This window comes from Cololabis saira, chromosome 18 (genome assembly GCF_033807715.1).
Source record: "Cololabis saira isolate AMF1-May2022 chromosome 18, fColSai1.1, whole genome shotgun sequence".
Taxonomy (NCBI): domain Eukaryota; kingdom Metazoa; phylum Chordata; class Actinopteri; order Beloniformes; family Belonidae; genus Cololabis; species Cololabis saira.
The window spans coordinates 8,187,132-8,210,548 of NC_084604.1; the positions used below are offsets into that span (position 1 = coordinate 8,187,132).

At 39.9% G+C, this 23,417-nt stretch overlaps 1 protein-coding gene across 6 annotated transcripts in view; it reads left to right on the forward strand.

The window, feature by feature from the left end:
• The window catches only part of enah (ENAH actin regulator), an 89,974-nt gene that overhangs the window by 24,645 nt on the left and 41,912 nt on the right, over positions 1-23,417 (forward strand). For 5 of the 6 annotated variants that reach the window (XR_009770469.1, XM_061707389.1, XM_061707388.1 and 2 more), the window contains exons 2-5: positions 1,716-1,881; positions 9,557-9,734; positions 16,754-16,826; positions 20,140-20,426. Coding sequence is in view for 5 of the 6 variants with exons in the window: in XM_061707389.1 (XP_061563373.1) it covers positions 1,716-1,881; positions 9,557-9,734; positions 16,754-16,826; positions 20,140-20,426 (704 nt within the window). In the remaining variant the exon portion in view is untranslated. The remainder of the gene's footprint in view (positions 1-1,715; positions 1,882-9,556; positions 9,735-16,753; positions 16,827-20,139; positions 20,427-23,417) is intronic. The other variant, XM_061707390.1, reaches the window with a different exon arrangement.

Consider the following 23,417-nt stretch of genomic DNA (forward strand, 5'->3'; position numbering starts at 1 on the left):
TAGTATTTATCTTTGATATTTTCTTGTATACCTTTTAAAACTTTGCAAAAGAATAAACTAAAACAATAAACTAAAAAAGAGTTTAATGGAATTGTTGGTGGAAGTGCAGTCATTGGTGCATAGTGAGTAGAGAAATGTTGAAAGCATGCACCCCTGAGGTGGACCGGACATCAGACACCTGATGGCCAAGGACGTACCTGCTGTCTCCTGTTGGTGAGGAAATCTGTAATCCAGTGGCAGATAGAAGATTCCACCCCCATCAGTGACATTTTCCCCTGTAGCTGCACAGGAATGATTGTGTTAAATGCAACGCTAAAGTCCGTGAACAGCATCCTGACGTAGGAGTAGGAATGGGCGATATTTTACCGTTCACGATATACCGTCAAAAAAATTCCCCACGGTAAGAATTTGTCATCTCGCGTTAAAAACGATAAATTCCCGTTGATGACGTTTTTGTGTAAAGCTGATTTATGGTTCTGCGTTAAATCTACGCACAACGTACGTGAAGGAAGGAAGGAAGGAAGGAAGGAAGGAAGGAAGGAAGGAAGGAAGGATGAAAGAAAGAAAGAAAGAAAGAAAGAAAGAAAGAAAGAAAGAAAGAAAGAAAGAAAGAAAGAAAGAAAGAAAGAAAGAAAGAAGGATAAATTCCCGTTGATGAGGTTTTTGTGTAACAAACATGGCGGATCCGAGAGCGAGGAGCTTGAGTCATTCCAGTTTTGCAGTACAGGTGTACTAATTTAATTTGGTTTTTATTAATTCAATTTAATTGGTGTAGTTTAGTAGCATTTAGTATTCTTTTACAGCAGTGTTTTTGGGGGCTCCAAAGACTGAATGTGGTGATAGATTTATAGTTACAAAGATGGAGTTGAATTGGTATTTTTTTAATCGCCATTTTTATCGTTATCGGGATAAATGCCAGAAATGATCGTGATACATTTTTTTGTCCATACCGCCCATGAGAATGGAGGTGTTCCAGAGCGTAATGCAGACTTAGGTTAACTGCATCGTCCACTGAGAGGTTTGCTCTGTATGTGAACGGCAGTGGACCCAGATGGAGAGCTGTGATGGGTTTGAGGTGGAACAGAACCAGCCGCCTTTGACATTTTATAATCACAGGTGTGAGGGCCACGGGTCGATATTCATCAATGCCCTGGACACATTTGATAGAACATTTGAATTGTTGGAAATGTAGAAACTGTTCTCCTCCAATACCAAACCTTTTGACTAACGTATTAAAACGTATTAAGTAGTTGTTAAAAAAACATGGTTGAAATGAGTGTTGCAATGATAGGAAATAAATGTGATTCTTCCATAAGTGGAAATCAGGATTGTGCCAGATTGTGGAAAATGTACATGGTGTTAAAGAAGATTTTGTGATTTTGATTGATTTCCACCAGACTGTCTGAGTTGAGTTCATTGTAAGGCTGTTAAAAACTGTGTTTTTTTTATTAAAAGTGGAATGAAGGGTAAATCAGAAACAGAGGAAAGGGCCTGACAAGATGCTGAACTGTGATTCCAAGATTTCAGCCCCATTAAAAGCAGGTTCTGCTTTTATTTGGCTTATCCACATACCTGTTGCATTTTGTTTCATACGCATGGCATATGTTTAGTCTCTGAAAAATTAATAACAAGAATGAGGAGGAAATGGTAACAATGTTTAGTTATTTTATTTCATTTTTTCTGTCTTTTTTTTTGTTTGGTTTTGTTTGCTCCAGTGAACAGAGTATCTGCCAAGCACGAGCAGCTGTCATGGTGTATGACGATACCAACAAGAAGTGGGTTCCAGCTGGTGGCACCACGGGCTTCAGCAGAGTCCACATTTACCACCATACAGGCAACAATGCTTTCCGGGTAGTGGGACGAAAAATCCAGGATCATCAGGTTAGTGGCTGTCAACTTGTGACATTAGCTGCAGTCCTTTATTGGTCGCCTCGCTCGCAAACGCTTTTTCAGGGGTCCGTTTCACAAAGCAGGTTTAGTGAAAACTCTGAGTCTGTTAACCCTGAAATGAGGGAAACTCTGAGTTTTCCGTTTCACAAAGGGAGGTAACTCAAACCAGAGAAAGAGGAGTAACTCTAGCCTGTTTCACAAAGAGAGGTAACTTAAGCTCTCGGTCAGTTACCGTAGTAACAGACTCTCTGAACCTAACCTGGTCGGGACCAGGTTTATTTCAGCGAACCTGGAGTTTCTCTCCGTCTCCTCCCTCAGTGGCGTCAATTCAGCCAATGGGTCTTTACGCATCCGTTTTCTGCACCACGGACAGTAAGCGGCAGAGTTAGAGAGCAGAAAAGGCGTATCTGACAAACGCAATTTAACTTGTTCACTTTATTCACTATGTCAGTGCAACAATATCACAGGGACATCCCAGTTTAACTTCAAACAGTTAAAGTCCAAATGCAAAAAGGAGAGGGAGAGTAAAAAAAAAAGTCAAATATTTCCCTTAAACAGATGTACAAGAGGATTTATATCTTACTTTGAGATGAACTTGCATAATTAATCCATCAGTGGCTAACAGCCTCGTTAATATCTTCTGGACCCATCACTTGCCTTCTTTCTTTTTTTTTATTGCGTGGTTGTCTGCTTCCTTTTCATTTTTGTAAGTTAGTAACACTGCAGAGCGCACTAAAAACCAGATTGATAGCGACCACTGTCGTCAGGGACGCTGGGACATCACATTTCAAGATATGAGGGGGGTATACAAGTGTTAATAGATAGATAATACCTACTGAAATCCATCATGTTGTTCTGATATGCATTTGTAGTTATTTTATATGTATTAAGTAATAGAATAAATCAATACAAATAGACACAGAGTAATTCCATAAATTTATTTAAAAAAAAAAAACATTTACATTTTCCCCTGAAGCCGAGGTGTGGCAGCTGCCGTACCCAATTGACGGAGCCGATCTAAATGACAATAAAATTTCATTTTTTTTCCCAAAATATGCTCTCATACTCGCCATATGCACGTATTAACACTTCTAACTCCAGTGGCGTGAAGTATGTGGATCTTGAGATGCAAACTAATGTTTCCTCAAAGGGATTTTGTAAATTGAAAAGATAAATAAAGTTACAAAGAAAAAAAAGAAAATGTATTGTGCTCTTTTGTGTCGCCGGTTGCCATGGTGAATCCTTGTATCAGCGCTCTACTGATGATGGCTTTTTATTTCCCTCACGCTCGCGCTTAACTCCCGGTGAAACTACTTAGAGTTGAGTAAATTACCTCAAATCCGCTGTTCTGGAACCGAAAACTCAGAGTTTCCGATCTCAGAGTAGATCAACTAAGAGTTCAGGATTAGACTCGGAGTTTGTTGAACCTGCTTTGTGAAACGGACCCCTGGTCTGCCCACAAATCTTCGATGAGATTCAGATCAGGGCTTTGTGATGGCCACTCCAAGACATCGCCTTCGGTATCCTCAAGCCACTTTTGAACTATTTTCATTCATCATGCACTCCATAAATGTATCTTACATAGCTCAGCAGATTTGCCTCATTCCCGATTCCGGTGGATTCGTCCAACTGTAGTGAGAAGAACCGGGTATGGATTAAGCGAGTAACCAGCTGATCTTTAAAACTTTCAGCCATCGATTTTTATGCTCCGTCCAACAGTGTCATTGGAAAGTAGAGATCTGTCAATGTCATCACTGGCTTTATCGCCTTTCCTGCTTTGGCGCTCAAGAGGGATAATTTGTTGAAGCCTCTGTAGCTTTTGCATTTTCCCCCGGTGCAAAAAACTCAGAAGTTTCCTTCATCATAAGCCTTTTTTTTCATGACCAGTCCAAAAAAAATCCATATTATATGTAGTCATTGTGATATTTTCTTTTTGCTTTTGCAGTGGATTTTCTGCACTCATGTCTAGTTTGTGCGGGGGTGGTTTTTGAGAAGGTTGCTGAAGGTAAAAACCGCTGTCCGTCTGGGACTCGACAGCAGCGCTTGAAAGGATGCTGCTTGCACTAGCATCGAGTTGTTGCCCTTTCCCTGTTGTGTCGGATTTTTCTTCAGATTTTCTTCAAAGTGACCCAGTCTTAAGCCACTTATCGATTATTATTTGAAACAATACTTTAGTATTATTAGGCTAACTGTATGCGTCACACCTTGAGCTCATGTCACAGCAAATAAAGAGTTGTTTACTGAGGGTACCTTGTAGAGCACTGGGGGCGCCGCGGACCACCACTGGTCCGGGGACCACTGGTGGAGAAAAACTGCTATAGGCCACGTTTGCACTAAAAGTAAACATAGTTATGAGAAGGTATTTATAAAAAAACTTAACAAACCTGCATTTCAGCATATTTCTTCCAGCTTTTGCAGACTTCCTCAGGTCCTCTCCATCTCCCTGCTCTGGTTACACCTCCTCTCCTCCTGCCTCCACCTCCTCCACTATGAGATTTATGAAATAAAACCATATTGAACTGAAGATGTTTGAAAGAAAAACTGCATGGAAATATACCAATTATTTTACCAATTATATAACCTGATTGCAAAAATGTGCAGTCAAACTCTCAACCAAAACTACTTGGCCCTTATTTTTTTATTTAAAAAAAAATCATGTTAAAGTTTTTCTTACTTATCACAGCTGTGATCCACCGGCACGGTGAGGGATGCAGGCTGAGACCATACAGTTTTTGGACCAGCCTGGAGGGGATTATGGTGATAAACGCTGAGCTGTAGGGGCAGCACGGTGGCTTTGTGGTCAGCACTGTTGCCTCACAGCGAGAAGGTTCCCCGTTCCCGGTTCCCAGGCCCAGCAGGATCTTTCTGTGTGGAGTTTGCATGTTCTCCCCGTGCTTGCGTGGGTTTTCTCCGGGTACTCCGGCTTCCTCCCACATTCCAAAAACGCGAAATGCGTAGTAGGTTAATTGGTGATTCTAAATTGCACGTATGTGTGAGTCTGGTTGTTTGTATATATGTGGCCCTGCGATGGACTGGTGACCTGTCCAGGGTGTATCCCCTGCCTCTCGCCTGAAAATGAGCTGGGATAGACTCCAGCAGACCCCCGTGACCCTGCAAAGGATAAAGCAGGTATAGATAATGGATGGATAGACGCTGAGCTGTAGTTGATGAAAAACAGTCTAGTGTAGTGAGTTGATGAGAAATAGCATCGTCTGTGGATCTGTAGGAGCAGTAGGCTAATTGAAGCGGTTCCAGAGTTTCAGGCAGGGAGGAGGTGATGAAGGGTTTGACTAGTCTTTCAAAACACTTCATCACCAAAGATGGATATTTGAGGCGATATTGGTTCAGAGAGTTTGGCTGGGGGTTTCTTGGGCGCAGGAACTATAACAGTCTGTTTAAAGCAGTTGGGGACAATGCACTGTGAGAGGGAGAGGTTGAATATTACCATCAGGACAGGCCCTACCTGGTTAGCACAGGCCTTAAGGACATAATCTGTCATCCCATACTGGGATTCACCCTCTCCAGTGTCCTCCTCACACCGTGCTCCGTCACGGTGAACATCGTCCCCTCTCGCCCGTTAATTATGTCTGCTCGTTGACTCGTTGCCAAAATACATTATACCATTTCCTTTTCATGAATAGTAATAAAGAATGGCAGCGCGCAATAAAATTCGTACACTCATCTTCTGTGTGCATCAGGCACGGGTTAATACAATTCAAGGTGGTCCATAGGCTGCATCTGTCCAGGAGCAGACTAGCTAAAATGTACCCAGGCTCCTAACCCCCTGACCTCCATCTTTGGTGTGGTGCTGGAAGAAGTGCAGCTATCGCCAATTCAGGCAGAGGTTATAGCTTTTTCCACTTTACTGGCTAGACGACTGATTCTGTTAAGCTGGACGAGGCAACACCACCGTCACATAAACGCTGGGTGGAGGCGGTGATGGCAAAGCCTCAAACTTGAACCCCTCAAGTTCACCATTCGAGGCTCCTCTCAAAAGTTCTACCAAGCCTGGCAACCATTTCTATCTTATTTTGAACAGGAATTTCTCTCTGTTGGTACAGGCAATCCTGGCACTTGATTCTATCTTAATTTTATTTTAATTATACTTTAAATTAAAGTATAAGAAAAAAAAATATGTTAATTTTGTTTTTTTTACTTATCTATTTACGTGTCAATATGACATTACTTATTGTCCTGCTTCGTGTTTGAATGTTTTATGTGAAAATTTAATAAAAATATTTGAATAATGAATAGTAGTAAAGCAATGAAAACATCTTGAGAAAATCTGTCAGTTGAACTGAATGAGTTGGGTAGTAACGTTGACCTTGGCCGGGTTTCCCAGATCAGTTAAGTAGTTCTTAACAGCGAAAGACTTCTTTCAAACCTTCTTAAGGAGCCTGTGAAAGAAAATCGCGTTTCCCAGAGTTGCTCTTAGCTTAAGTATCTCTTTCATTAAGAAGGAAATGAAAGATGCTGCTGACCCAGTCTTTCCAACCATCTTAGTGAACAAAGACTCACAGATCCAGCCGCGTCAGGCAAAACAATATTACACCAAGCAATGAGATATTAAAACAATGCACCCCGCACAAATTTTGATTTATTTTATACTTTAGATTTATATTGTTTAGCATTTATTGGTGACAGCAAAGGGGGAAAAAAAGAAAAATAAGGAATAACAAGTGTGTTCCTGTATATGCTTTATGCGCACAAATAAAACGATCATCATGAATATCATTTATTTGATAATTTGGCTGCTATACAGCATGTTCTCGCTGCAAATCAACCGCGTCACCGTGCGCGAAGCAGAACTGTTTATATGAACGCATTCGTGCGTCAGCACTTCAGTCCCCTCCGTGCTGTCGGACCGGGCTGTCAGGCAGCCGGGACACCTGCGCCGTGCCCGAGCCCGAGCCCCTATGTGATGACAGGGAAGCAGCAGCTGAAGAACGAGATCCTTTGATGAATCGTTCATACAGTCTCAAATATAATCAATGGTGTCGGTTTATATTAAAGAATCTTTTTGCCCAGAAGAAAAAAGAGCGAAGACAACGACCCATAACTATTTTCTTCTCTTGAAAAAACCCACCTGCCGACTCGCGCTGTATACAGCGCGAGTCGGGATGCAGCATCATTCAGAAGAGGAGGAATACGTGCGAGGCGGGGATGATCTCTGCAATCTGAAGCCCTCTATAATTGTAAAAAGAATTTCACTTATCACGGGTTCTTTTTGGAACATAACCCCTGCGAAAAACCAGGGTTTGCTGTAATTCCACGTTGCGATTTGCGAAACTCGCCTTCTCTTGGCTCATGTTTTTGAACGCACACACACGCCCACCCCGTTTACTCCCAGTCTCTGTGTGTGGGGAAAAAAAGCCTCACTGTAGCCAGAAATAACGGAGTAACACACCGTTTGGATGAAAAAGGGTCATTGAATTATATTTATCATCTTAATTTTTCATTATAACGCACAGGCAGCAGGGAATTAGTGCGTTAGGCAGCAGTGCTGCGTGTGAAAATGCGCTGATAGTGATCGGTGATCGATTTGCCTGGCATCGATTCATTTGGTTTCAGAACCGGACAGCTGATCCAAAGAGCGTCTGAAAGAGCGAAACTAAAGGACGGTGTTAAGAAGTCATCTGGGAAACACCCGTATCTTAGGGTTCTCTCTTAGTTCAAACCTTCTTTGAACCTCTCTTAAATCCTTAAGAGAGGTTGGATCTGGGAAACCCGGCCCTTGTCGGAACAGGCATTATGTACAGGTGTGCACACAAGCGGGACTCCAGGGCCAGTCTACTGCACGTTTTAGATGTTTCCCTGTCTCAACACAACCCTGATAGACAAGGCTGTGTCACCAACAGAGTTGTGTAAACCAGGGGTCACCAATCCTGGTCCTCGAGGGTCGGTGTCCTGCATGTTTTAGATGTTTCCCTGCTTTAACACACCTGATTCTTATTAATCATCGTCCTCAGCTTGTCATCCAGGGCTGCACAATTCTGTTAATGACACAGTCACTTGTATCATGGTGCAATGAAGCAGGGAAACATCTAAAACCTGCAGGGACACCGGCCCTCGAGGACCAGGGTTGGTGACCCCTGGTGTAAACCTTGATGACATGTTGATGACGACCAGTGATTAGAATCAGGTGTGTTGAAGACAGGGAAACATCTATAACATGCAGTAGACTAGCCCTCGAGTCCCGGCTTGTGTGCACCCCTGATTATGTAGACAAAACCTTCTTTTGAAGGGAATTTGACCAGGGATGCAGTGGCATCTTGGGGGCGGTGGCCAGGCCCGGACTGGCCGTCAGGAGTAGCGGGGCAATTCCTGGTGGCCTGGACTCTCAAGTGGCCTGAGTGGCCCTATAGCACCCTATAATGTAATAATTTCCATTACATTTTCGATTGAGTTAAGTGCAAATTGTATTACATTTTCAGGCGTTATTGCATTTTCAGGAAATTATTACATTATAGGGTGCTACAGGCCCACTTGTTAAAAAAAAAAAAAAAAACACACACACAGCGAAATACATTGGTGCAGCAGATTAGCCTGCAGAAACTGGCACCGCCCATAAAATAAAATTTGTGTATATGACTATGTCTATGTCTTAAGGACATCAAGGACTGCATGTCCACTATTTATTTGCTTCTAATGTCAGATAAAACGGTTATTATTTTTGTTCCCGAATACTTTAGGAAGGGATTAAATTGTGTTCATATTGATTGTATGCACAGTATTTTTCTTTCAATTTCTAATCTTTCTGCTATTTTTGGTTCTTCAAAACATAAAGCCATCTTTTCAAATATGATTAAGCTTTAATTTGACCCTGAACAAACATGTACAAACCATAATCTCAGGAGAGAAAGCTTGCTATTACTGTACCTTAAACCTAATATAAACCATCTCAGCTTAAGCAACTGAACCAGATAGGAAGGTTTGACCAGCATATCAACATTTTTCCAAAACACTGGCATAAGTATCAATGTTTTTGTTCAGGGCTTCCCATGCACTTCCAACCTCAAACATACCAACCTCAGCTTGTTAAACAGACCATGACACTGTTATGAACGGGTCACTCTGCCCACCATAGAGTCTGGAGGTGACAACAGTCACATAACAGCTCTAGTAGTGTACACGTTTCCAAATTGACGTTTGCCAAAACACCCCTCTCATCTTGATCTCATTCTCAACAAGTGAGTGCTGTTAAAATTTAGTTATACATCTATTAGATATTGTTGTTTGGTCTTTTTCCCTGTGCGTCATTTTATTTTTGTTGTACATGTTACAATGACAATAAAGACATTCTGATTCTGACTCTTTTTGGAAAGTACTGTACATCATTATCACCTGACACTCAAAAAGAACACTATGGTGCAGACACCACATCAATGGAGGCTGTGGACTTTTAATGATTTTTGAATGTCATAGGTTCAAATCCTGGATTGCTGTCCCTCTCTTTCCTGTCTATGCTCACTAAAAGTCGCTAGAACCACAAAATCTGTGAAAAATTTAATCAAATTAAATTAAGAATAATGCAGGACCAGATCTCCATGTGGAAATTTGCAGAATGTTCACTATTTCATGCATTGGGTATTGGTTGTGTCAGAACCCAGAGATAATGTTTAAAACAATGTCTTTTTTCTTTGTACTCCAACCTGGAAATGTGCAGGTGGTGATCAACTGTGCCATTCCCAAGGGGCTGAAGTACAATCAAGCCACACAAACCTTCCACCAGTGGCGGGATGCAAGGCAGGTCTTTGGTCTCAACTTTGGCAGCAAGGAGGATGCAAACGTATTTGCCAGTGCCATGATGCACGCACTGGAGGTGCTCAACTCACAGGACACAGGTAAGATGCACAGATTGTATGTAATGAAAAGGGGTGTAACGATACACTAATCTCACGATACGGTACGATACACGATATTGAGGTCAAGATAACGATACGATATTATAGCAGCATTTTTTTAACAACCTTGAATGAGTTACATATGACTAGAAAAAATTGTCTTTTATTTGAAAGACACAAAATACAAAACAGTACTGTACGTTTGCCCTATTGTTACAGTTTGTAATGTTTTATAACTGTTTAAGTTTTAAAGAGAAAGCCAGGCCAACCATTTTCCACAAACTGAACTAAAAGTAAATGTCAGGTTTGCATTATGATCTTCAGTTTCATACAAGTACAAATATTTAGCCACAAACTGAATAGATTCTCTCATGTATGATTTGACTTTTTTCTTTTCCATAAATTTAACAACTAAAATAGTAAATAAATACATACAATTTTACATCATAAAAAAGATTGATTCCTGCTCACCTTATAAGTGTAAGAGGAGATTTATTTTTGTTAAGAAGGTTATTTTGGTAATTCAAGGTTGATTATTTTATAAATATATTCTTTATATTCTGATGTAAATCAGGGACTATAATGACACTAGTCAGTTTATCTGTAGTGATTAGTCTGTTTTAGATTGGGCGGAGTGATACGCCACAGTACGGCACTAGGTGCTGTGTTGATGTTCTAAAATCCTACACTGTTGAGGGACATTAAAGTACACTGGAACTCAGCAGAAGTTGTCCCCGTGTTTATCCTACTCACGACCCCAAAAAGGTTTAATTTAATAAGGTAAGGCTTAACTCTACACCAGCTTTACATAAGTAAAAGTTCAGAGCTCAAAACCTGCAAAAGTCCCGTGATCAGGACCAAAACGGTACTAGTTTCTTCTGAGCGGAGGAAGATTTTCGTCTGCGGGTCGAGGCGCGGTCGGCACCAATAGACTGCACGTTACTAGTCAACACAATAGATTAATATTAATAACCCAATATCTCGATACAGTTTGTCACCTCCACGACACGTATCGTGCCGTTTTTGTATCGCAAAATTTCTTGGCACGATATATTGTTACACCCCTAGTAATGAAAGACAAGCCTCTTTGGATATTCTAGCCCAAGTAGTGTTTAACTACCAGACTTAACTAAAATATAGCTTGCACTTTATCTTTTATATTCACAGTTTTTGAACATTTGATTAGCTATGTACATGTTCTGAAACACAGGACAGTCCCTCAGGTGACAGGAGCTTTTGTTCAGTAAGTTTCAGAATCAAAGGTACTTGGGTAGATTTAGGAAAGCGTTGCTTTAGTCAATATATGCCATTTGACTATGTTAACCACATGCTAGAGACCACCCTTCCCTCTGTGCAACAACTTTCCCCTCTGTTATATTGATTGCCAGTGTGATATATTACACAGCTTAGTGGTTAGCACTGTTGTCTAACAGCAAGAAGGTTTAACTCCTGCCAGTCGTTTTGTGTGGATTTTGTTTTCCCCGTGATTGTGTGGGTTTTCTCCTGGTACTCTGGCTTTGTTCCACAGTTCAAATACATATATGTCAGGTTGACTGGTGTCTCTAACTCGCCCATAGATGTGTCTGATTTTTTTTTCTGTTTTTTCAAGTCTGGAAAATGACGCTGCTTCCAAATCCGTCAGTTTAGCTTGCATGTTTTCTTGGTTATGCCCCGGCATTCCACTCCTCAATGTCGGCCATCGTTGCTCTGCCTCCGCCACTCTGGTAGTCTCTTTCAAATCCACGGCAATTTCGCTTAATCTTTTATTAACGTCATCTCGAATGCTTAGTAATTCTTGTTTTATGTCTCTGGACAGCGTGTTTTGAAAGTTATTCAGCTTTGTCTTCACGTCTGACCTAATAGCCTTTATCTCCGCGTGCATAGCGCTCATGCTGGCTTGTATGCCGTCCATGGCCTCTTGTTCGTCTGTCTCGTCGTCGGTGCCTTTCCCCACGGTCCGTCTTATACTAGGGCTGGGCGATATGGACCAAAAGTCATATCTCCATATTTTCTAGCTGAATGGCGATACTCGATATATATCTCGATATTTTTTCTGTGCCATAATTGGGCTTTCCCCCAAAGCATTATAGCATAGCATCTCTGTTAGCTTCATTTTTTTCTGAGCCAAACCCTTAAAAAAACAGTCAGTTTTAATACAAAGCGTCGTGCCAAATGTCACACAGGTACCTTTATTAACAGAGGTCTGCACAATATCAAAATGTATAAAACAAATGAAATAAAAATAAACTGCCTGCATACTGTATATAGAATAAAAATGCTTCTTGAATAAAATAAAACAAATATCCCTTTCCTGCACAACAATTAAATTAAAATACACTGTACAATAACAGGCAGACTTTTCCACTGAGGTTGACAGTTGTGCAAATAACAAAACATTTGTGCAAATCTCAAATAAAACATTCAAGTCAATTTGTCACAAAATAAGCTATATCAAAATTATTAAAAAAAAAATATATATATATTTTTTTAAATCGATATAAACGATATTTTCTCGTACCATATCGCGTTTTAAAATATATCGATATATATTAAAATCTCTATATATCGCCCAGCCCTATCTTATACCTTTTTCTGGTCTCTCGGTTGCTTTGCTTTTAGCCTTTCGTTGTTTATCCCCTTCCATAATATTAATTGACTTAAAAAGTATGAATTCGAGTTATAATAGGGAAATGTATTACACCCATCCGGGAGCCCTCACTCTACACTGCCGCTCGCCTTGACGCCGTACTGGAAATCCCACATCGGTTTTACACTTGATGCACAGAGGGGAAAGAGAGCGGTTGAAGAGATTCCTGCGAGGAGGGGAGATATGAAATCTGTATAAAATCTTAAATTGTATTGCTCTTGTCCGAGTGCAAACTGAAATACTTTTTGCAGGAGACCAGATGTTATCCCACTTGTCTTCATCTACGTTCACAGAAAGCTCCCTCTCCCACACACCCCTGACTGCCTGCGCATCAGTAGTAGAAAGACCATTAAATAAACGGTAAAATTAGCTCAGAGACGCTTTCAGCTGCCAATGATGAAACAGCATTTTCTCAACTACAGATATTTCAGGGTGGTCAGTAAGGGTTGTGCTATGAATTATATAATGCTTTTAATTGCAAAAAACTTTTAATTGTTAGTAAACTGTTAAAATGACATAAGCTTATGATCTAAGAATAGATAACTGAGGGATTTAATATTCCTATTAGACCATTGTCCAAAACCAAGGTCCGAAGAACCTGGAGGAAAAGCTGGATTATTTATTATTGGGGTGAAAATGGACGTACTATTGGATCCTCCGTCAAGACGGCGGACAAGCTGCCACGCTTTTATAGATTGCTGATTGTTAAAGGATTTGCACAAAAAGCTTTATTTTCTTTAAAATTATTCAAAAATAACAGGTCACTTAGTCTACACATCATTCCAAGCCTAAGTTTTACCATTAACCCAGTCGTTTACCAATCTTAAATGGTTACAAAGTTGGTACATTTTAATATCTCTCTGGTTGCACCCTCTCTCCTCCACTATAGTTACAGTTCAGGTAGAGCATTGTCTTGACCGTTACACACACACAGCTACACAGACATACACACCTGCTCACTCACCTACATACTCACTTGCTGCTTATGTCTCTGCCTGTTCTTGTGTCTTTGTTTTTTATCTTCCACGGCACGTGTGCTCGTTGTGCGTTCCCCTGTGTTTTCCGCCCCCCCCCCCCCTTTCCCATAAAATGTTTTTAAAATAAATAAATAAATATAAAATAAAATAATTACATATATTATATTTTAAAATATATATTATATATATTATATACTAAAAATGCATACTGTATATATATATATATATATATATATATATATATATATATATATATATATATATATATATATATATATACATATATATATGCCTGAGGTTTTTACCAACATGGTATTAAGCATTAATATATATGCAGACAAAAAAGTAATAAAAAAAAGCGGTTCACCCTAGACACTAGCTCCTGAGTGGGAAACAGCAGAACGATAAAGGTACCGGCGGTGAGAGATCACGCCAGTTTCCACAGCTGTTGGCGTGATTATGTCTGCGTTGTCGTTTTTGTTTATTCTTGTGTCTCTCATGCAGACCAGTGGTCGTTACGTGACTGTTTTCCTTTCCTTCTCACTAACCCACACGGACGCGTTAGTACCTAGAGACCATCAGGCCCCCGATACTTTCAGTATCTGGGTGGAGAAACCTTCCCCGTAGTTTTGTTTTATCATCTTTTTAACACTTGTGTAAATACATTCTGATTAATTTGAATGAGAGAAGTTGTTTGTGTTTATTTTATACATATTTGTCACAACTGCTGGTTGCAAAGGTCTGTGCCCGGACTCCTTCCTTCACTATTATTCTGAGGAATAACTTACCTTGAGACTGATTTTGCTGTTTAGTTATCATTTTCCTGATTAAGTCAGGTGGTGCTCCATTTTGATCAATTCATTTTGATAATTGAATTTGATAAATCTACTTTATGAATTATTAATAATTGTCAAAGGACAATTATGAATGAGTCTTTGATAACTGAACCAGCACCCCCTTTGTGGCACAACAATAACCACTGACAACATTAAACAACCCACCTTCAATTTCCAGCGTTAGGCTCATCACTCTATTTGACCCTTTAAACCTCCAGAATATTCCGTACATACTACTCTTTCAAGAAAACGTCTACTCTGTTCTTCTTAACGGCACCATGAAAGAACAGCTTAAATCCTGCTCCTAGGTTCCCTGCCTTGCTACCTTTCCCCCTGGTCTCCTGGACCGCTCATTCCTAGACTCTTGACGTTCCTCTTCTCTCTGTCTATGCACACCCCTTTCTCCCCCCCTCCTCCTTCGACAATAATACAGTGTATGTTAGTATGTATGTATATTCTATCTACAGAATTAACGGTGTGTTCATGCACAAACATAAAATAAAAAAGACAACAACTGCGAGGTAATTACAAAAAGATTTAGAAGTATGTAGCTTTATCTGGGATCTTACACACTGGATGACTCTGATTTATAAGGCTCTTCTTGGCTTGGTTCCTGGTTATTTATGTTTATTTCTTCAGAGAACTAAAAGCCATTATGCTTTAAGATCGAATGATATTTTGCACCTGGCTGTTCCTCGTGTTCGGACCAACTTGGGGGAAAAAGCTTTTAGTTTCGCTGCACCTTCTGCTTGGAATATCCTCCAATTTGAACTAAAAATGCCCGAACTTATCTCACTTGAAGCCTTTTGCTCTTTTCTAAAAGACCGACAGTGGGAATCCTTTCGGCAGTGCCTGTGTTTTTAAATGACATGTGCCCGTGTTTTAAATTTTTAATTATTACTGAAGTTGTTGTTTTTACATGTTACTGAAGTCACCACTATTGTACTTTATTTGCGAAAACAGTTTGCACTCTCATTTTAATGTTTATTTTGTGATTACTGTTATTTGTGTGTTATTTGTGGACGTGTGCTGCAGCCTTCCTTGGCCAGGTCACCCTGGTGAAAGAATATTGATCTCAATGGCTCTTTTATCTGGTTAAATAAAAGTGAAATAAAAGAAATCTTTACTTTTACATGAGGCAAAGGCATGACACAATGTTGGGTCCCGACCCCCCCAGTGGAGAATCACCACTTTATTTATAACTGACTGTATACACAGTATCTTGGAAGATGACATCATTGTCTAAATAAACCTGGATGAGAACATTTATCTTTTGGTTGGGATGACTTAGCAACAGCTGGAATTTCATTAAGATTGTTCAAGTGTAGTCTGTCTGGGCCGGGTCATAACCTTTATGTCTGAGTGTGTTTAGTTACAGCCTTTAGTTCTCCCTGGAGCCATGCATGCTAAAAACGTACATACATCATGACACTGTGAGGCCCTGTGGATCAAAGTGTGTACTAAAATAGAGAATGAGTTCATTATTTTAAAAATCTGTGTGATTGTCAGTCTGCATATGCCTACCAGTTTGATAAATTGACCTCTAACAGTTGACAGTTCCAGTTTGTTCTTTTTTACCCCTAGTAAGGAAATAGCCTACTGTAAAATTCAGCGCAGTTACTCATTGGTAGCTGAACAGCTCCTACAGTAATCCCTCAGTCCATTTTAGGAATAACAGCATTCCAGATACCTTAGCTGTGTCCCACTCACACACTGAGCAACGGCAAGTTGGCAAATATTGATATTTTTTCCTCACTGGCACTTGGGCTACTTTACTTTCCATCTAAAGCACTTTTGTTATGCACTCAATGGTAGGTGTTAGAAACATTAACAAAACATATCCTTTCACACTTTTCTCATGCATCCTTCATGCATCCATACATCAAGAATGGATGCATGCTCAATGGACAGACAGACGGGATGTAGAGAGAGACCGAACAGCTGACTTTAACATTAAAATATAATAAAGAAACGTCTCGTAATGTACAGCGTTGTACAGTGATATAAACATCCTATATAAATATAGTCAGATAAAAATCACATTACCGTTCCCGCTGTATGTTTAAACCATGGATGGTTCAGTCAGCTGTTCGGTCTCTCTCTACATCCCGTGTGTCTGTCCATTGAGCTGTAACGCTGAGAGCGCCCCCTGCAGGTTTGGTAACTGGTTATGAAGCGTTTTTCTTTTGAAGATGGTTTCTTGTTTTATATCGTTTTGTGCTTTGCATCGTTTCTCTATTTGCAGCGTGTTTGATGATGCTGCATTTGTCTTTGTTTTTTTGCAGCACGTTTTTTGATTTGCACCACGTTCCTCTTTTTGTACCTCGTTTTGAGTTTGTGAATTTGAATCGTTTCTGTACTTGAAGCCGTTTTCCTTAACTGAGACGCATTAGGCCGTTGCAATGCGTTTGGCCCTTGTCGGCCACCGTAGGAATTGAACCCAGGACCTTCTTGAACTATTAGTCTTTCTAAATGAAAAACCCCACATTAGGAGTTTTGTGTCAACCTAAACTGCAATTGAACAGCTAACAGGAGTTTTATGTATGTCCCTTTTTACAGGCCCCACATTACACAGACCAGACCCACAGGTTCAGAGTGGCCCAGCACAAGAGGACATTGAGTTGCACAGGAGGTAATAATCTTGCCCTCATACACCAGCACTCATGACAACATTTAATATTCACTTGAACAGAAAAACAGTCATAGAACCCTTGTTTACCACTCCTTGTTCTTAAAACTGTTAAACAGTTATAGATGCATACGAGAGAGAAAATAAAGATGGAAATATAAGTAATATCAGGGTTTTTCCTGGCCAAGACTGAGCCAGTGGCTGAGGGGTCATGTGGTGGTTGTGTGACTGTCTGTTTAGGGGGATTGGTCATAAGATACGCAATATATATATATATATATATATATATATATATATATATATATATATATATATATATATATATATATATATATATATATATATATATATATATATATATATATATATATATATATATATATAAATAAATGTATATGTATGTACAGGGGTGCACACAAGCCGGTACTCCAGGGCTAGTCTATTGCATGTTTTAGATGTTTCCCTGTCTTCAACACACCTGATTCTAATCACTGGTCGTCATCAACATGTCATCAAGGTTTACAAAACTCTGTTGGTGACACAGCCTTGTCTATCAGGGTTGTGTTGAGCCAGGGAAACATCTAAAAATGTGCAGTAGACTGGCCCTCGAGTCCCGGCTTGTGTGCACCACTGAATATATATATATATATATATATATATGTATATATATATATATATATATATATATATATATATATATATATATATATATATATATATATATATATATATATATATATACATATATATATATATATATATACATATATATATATATACATAGCCGTCTGGGAGATTTGCGAGGCCCTGTGCGAAATGGCCGGGGGGGGCCCTCGCGCGCTCCCTACGCTCACGCGCGCAAAATTTTGGGGTTTTTCGGGTCGGATCGGGTGTCTATATGCTCAATTTTAACTCTCCAACTAGCAAAATACTGGATACCTTCCCCTGCCTATTCATCATTTGGCTTGCCTCAACGCAGGGCCCCACGGCTGCTTGAGACCCGGTCGGATCTGTGATTTTTGTAACAAATTTATCAAACGAGCCTTTCAGAGAGGCATTAAACTCTTCCATTTTCTTTAGTTTTTTTCTTTTTTCATCCCCTGATGGAAATTTCCTGAATCTGTCTCGTTCTCTCGACATTATGTGACAGTTTGTTCCAACTCCCCCCGTCTTGATCAGAGCAGCTTGTGTCTGCGCTTGGTCTGATCAGTTGTGTGGAACAACAGACACGCACATCATTGCACATATATTTATTGATATGCACAGACTAGTACACATTTAGGTCTGTAATGGAACATGACTGTTGATATTTATAAGGGAAAAAACGAAAGAAAAAAACGAAAAAAATCAGCCTATGGCTGCAATCTGGGTGCATCTACATTTTTTTTATTTCCCTTTAAAGAAAATGTTGATTGATGTACACTGTCTCACCAAATAAAATAAATTGAAATGCAGAACATCTTAAAAATGTTCCGTCTTTGGTAGAATCCGATGAATAAATTACATATAATTTGCTACGGGTTTTTCCAGCCTGAGCCCCTCTCGTTTGCGAGAGCAATTTAATTTGTAGGGAGGGGTATTATATAGACGAGACATTCTTTGAGGGGAACTTGACTGTATAATATTTCTTTTAATTTTGTTGCTTCTGCTGTTTTAAGTCATTTATTGGTTTAAGATCACTGCTACTGTGTTCAGCACTTTGTAACATTGTATTTGAATAATATTATAAACCTCTGCTAAAGATCAGTAAAGCATTTTCTGTCATATGTTAATGTGTAAAACTGTTACAATATCTGTAAATTTATCACAATGTTGAAAAAATGTCGACCCCGTCATGGAAAGATTCATGGACTGTGGTGTACTGTGACAGTGTGGATGTTTATTATCACTTTTACCTTTTCATGAGCACATGGTGGGCCCAAAGTTATTCAGTATAGGAGGTGACTGTATTCTGTTATATTGGGATTTCTGATTCTTTTTAAATGTTAATAAATATTTCACCATGACAGTGTCGATACATTAAGCTTGTACACATTGAACTACGAACAAAATGTGACAATGGAAATTAGGAAATATAAGGCAGGAATTTGATATATTTGTAGCACATGAACCAACTACCAGTGGAGACTGACAAAATGGTCTTGATGATGTTACGAATTGATTAATCTGTTAAATGGTCAGTTACCCCATAATGAAAAGGTGGACAGCAGTTTCAGTGACACTGACACAATGTTTAAAATTATTACAAAATTAATATTAATCATCAAATGTACTAATTTTTTTTATTAAAGAACATGTGAGCAACAATAAGGACATATAAAAAGTATTTTAATGTTGTGTCCTTTCACCACTTTTTGCATTTACCAGACTTAGAAGAGCAGCATGGGTACATGCCAAAATTGGCTACACAGCATGAAAGAAAATGGTTCAAAATAGTGGAAATCTATGTCAAGAGACTTGTCATGACACTCATATGTGTGCAAATGTAAATGTCATGTACTTGAGAACCTCATATTGTTGTTATTTTCTAATGGTTACGATGATAAGTTGACTTTGATGGGACCAAAGGAACTTTATAGTGATATTGACCAAGAATGTGGTGGGGGGCTAGGGGGCGGTGGCCATACGTGCGAGGACCCAAACAATACTGGATGCAGCTTTATCTATTATCATTATCATTATTAATATAAGCCGATATATTATATATTGGCTAAAGTTTATAGCTTATATACGACCACTAACTGGTCATTTTAACACTCCTTTTCAACAGAGGTGAATGCATGGGGCGTTAACAAGGCATTCAATAAATGTTAAGCAGGGCCGCTGGAATTTTTTTTTCTCCAGTCTAGACAGAGATGGAGACAGAGATTCCTATCTAATGAGTGGCCTCTTAGGTGTTTGTGCCACAAAGTTTTATTTCAACAACATGCCCACCTTCAAGTGAAGCGCGAGTTTCCCTGTGTTTTGCCTTTTTCTTTCTCTTGCTCGCTCCTGATTCGTGATGTCTTTTGGACGACATGCCGACATCTCCTCACCTTCTTTAGCTCTGCAAGAGCCTGCCTGCAGGCGCAGCCCTCTGATTGGTCAGATGTCTAGTGCGGCCAATCATTGCGCGATCAGATTACAGGTCTCTTCTTTCTCCTCCGCTTCACGGTAGCGCATATGCGCATCCATCAAAACAAAAATTAAAGTTTGTCCAAAGAAAAATAGTTCAGAATATTTAAATGCTACTAATTTCGAATGAGTGTGCACACTTGTTTCACTTTTTCTATCCTCTCCACTTTTCAATCTCTACTCCTTTTATCTTTCCCTCTAGGCAGCCTCAGGATGTGCAAAAGCAGAAGGAGATTGAACATCAAGAACTGGAACGTCAGGAACGGGAGCGCCTAGAGCAAGAAATGCTCGAGCAGAAGGCAAGGGAGCGACGAGAGAAGGAGGCAGAAGCAGGGAGAGAACGACTTGAAAGGGAGCAGAAGGAGTGCTTGGAGCATGAATTGATGGAAAGGGAGAAAGCAGAGAGAGAATGGCCAGAGAGGGAGCAGTTGGAGCATATGAACAAAGAGCAGCAAGACTGGGAGAGAGGGAGGCGCATCTCCAACGCTGGTTAGTGGTGTGCTTACACACATTTAGACTATCAGGATTAATTTAAACATAGACTCTGAGATAACATTAACAAACTTTTGATACCATCCCAAAAATAATACACACTAATACATACTTACACCAGTAGAATACAGTCCTGTTCTCGCGGCCCCAGGTTGCAAATCTTTCGTTAACTTCAGGTTGCAGGCTTCACAGCCAAGATGTCATCCTAGGATCAGACATTGCATTGTGATTTTTTGCGGGCCAAGGCAGGAGGATACGCCAGGGGTAGCAGGAAGCTTGGCTAAAACTCTTTCAGTGCAGGCTTTTGGGCTTGGCATGTAGCTGATAAAACAGAAAAATAACTTTTCTGGACCTCGCTTAAATTCAAGATAAAAACCAACCGGACTTCATGGCCATTGAGGGGGAGAAATACTTAAGATTATTTACAAAAGTTGGCATTTCTATAAGAAGAATATATGTTTGTTGTTTCGGGATGGGCTGTAAAAACAGGCAGACTTGTACCTTCCAAGAGTCTTATGCTGCCATTGTAGATCTGCAACCATAGGCCTACGCTGCAGGGGAACACTGACCTGATCCACTGAGCAGTGCCCCTCACCCCTCCTACTGTCCTCTTCTTCTCTTTCCTTTCTTCACAACAACCATCACTTCTTAATTAGGTATTAAAATCTCGTAACCATAATTGTTCTCCATTATTCTTGTAGTTTGTTGTTTCGGGATGGCCTGTAAAAACAGGCAGACTTGTAAGCAGACTTTCTTTCTCTTCTGTGCATGTTTGGAGGCCAGAGCTTCAGGAGCTGCATGCTGCCCTGCAGTCCCCCCTCTGATCATCCCACCGCTCACTTCCACCTGTCTGTATAGATGTCTGTTGGAGATCTGCCGACATCTTGACCTGCAGTCCCCCCCCCCGACCACCTCAGTGTCTGCTGTCTACATCTGTTTATGTAGTCATCCCTGTACTGCACCAGTTAGCCATTGTGTCTGTGTCTCTCCTTTCTCTGTTCTTCATTCTCTCTGTCTGTTCTCTCTTTTCCTGCTCTGTCCAGCTGGTCTTCAGCAGGAGGGTCCCCCCTTATGATCCAGGTCCTGGTCCAGGTTTCTCCCCCCTTATGATCCAGGTCCTGGTCCAGGTTTCTCCCCCCTTATGATCCAGGTCCTGGTCCAGGTTTCTTCCCTCCTAAAGGGGAGTTTTTCCTTGCCACTGTTTGGCTTAAGGTTTTTCTCCCACTAGGGGAGTTTTTACCTGCCATTGGCCAAGGTTACATGATGTTTTTTTAATTCGGAATTAATTATTCCAAGTTAAATAATTCCGAATTAAACTATTTTTCTTCGAGTTTACATGGAAATAGTAATTCCGAAATGAGGTTTACATGCAAAACACGTTTGATCGGCTTTGTCCAATTCCACCTAAGGTCTGGGGGTTGGGAAGGTTCTGATTGGATAGGGGGGCGGACCAGAAGTTACGTCTACCAGAGAAAAACAAACTTAGCCGCTACAACTTTGAAAAGCTCACAATTTTGATGTTTTCTGCCATCTGTTCTTTTAATTATTTCCAGGTCCTCCAAGCTATTTATTAAATAAATCATCTCTGCTCTTGACCACCGTTTACTGCGTGCTGCCATCTTGAAACTTTGTTTGGAAAACAAGCCCAGCAGGAATATAAGCGTCATGGAGACAGGCGGGCGAGGGAACGAGCAGAAAGAAAGACCGGAATTAATTTAAAGCTGAATGTGTATGCATGATCGCGGAATTATTCTATTCGGATTTAAAATCGGAATAAACCAGCCACTTACTTTGGAATTAAGTTTAATTTGGAATGGCCATTTTCATTTGGAATTAGGTGTTAACATGGTAATTCTTACTCATTTTAAATCGGATTTAATTTTAATTCTGAATTAAAGAGGAACTAAACTGTTATGTTTATGTAATAATTGCTCGGGGGGTCATGTTCTGTTAAATCTCCCTTTTTTTCTTCAATATTGATTTTGCCACTACCCATTTTCTAATTTAAGCTACACAAGATTTTTTTTTAACACACAACATGGTCTCTATTATTTAGCCACAACATTTTCAAGCATATTAAGGCACTTATATGCAAAATTTTATTTAGCATATATGTGCTTTTGACTGGTGCTGCTAGTCAAAAGGTTGGATACACCTACTTTATTATAAATGAATGGGTAGGTGTGTCCAAACTTTTAACTGGTACTGTATATATTATTAGGGCCTGAGCACAAGGGTGCGAGTTTGTATCTGTAATGTTTAAAATAATAATAATCATTAATTATTATTATTATTATAACTGAATCGCCTTTTTTGGAGGCTTTAATATCCTTGAAAACTCACCAAATTCTGCACACACATCATGTGTCACGTAAAGTTACGTGTTTTTGGGGCGATGGGCATGGGTGTACAAAAATGGGCTTGTTTTTCGAGAAGCCTCACGTTTACGCTTTTACCGACAGCAACGAAATTCATGTGACTGTCTATGAGAGGACGTCGCCATGAGTGGGTGGCAAAGTTTGATGTCTCAGCATGAATAGAAAAGTTGTTCTAATCTGCACATGCCTTGCCCAATCTAACCCAAAATGTGTTCATTTAATCAGGCTTCAATTCTGAACAAGTCTATATGACAATGTTGCATGAACCCCATATGTCTGCCATTCCTTGTCCGATCAACTTTAAACTCATCACAAAGACCGTCGACCCTGAGCTCCTTAAATCGTGAGTTTTATTCAAACATTATACATACAGTGAAATTTGTTAGTTTTGAACACTAAACATTTTTTATGACAAGTTATATTTCTGGTGACAGTGACTGAAATATATCTGTATATGTCAGAATGATTGAAATGAAAGGTTGAATTTTGCTGAACTATTTTAACCATTATACAAGCATTTGCTGTTTACAACCAGAAGAGGGAAGCAGGGGTTTAACATTTCTGGGGGCCCGACTGTGTCAATGGCCATAACTCAGGCATACAGTGTTTA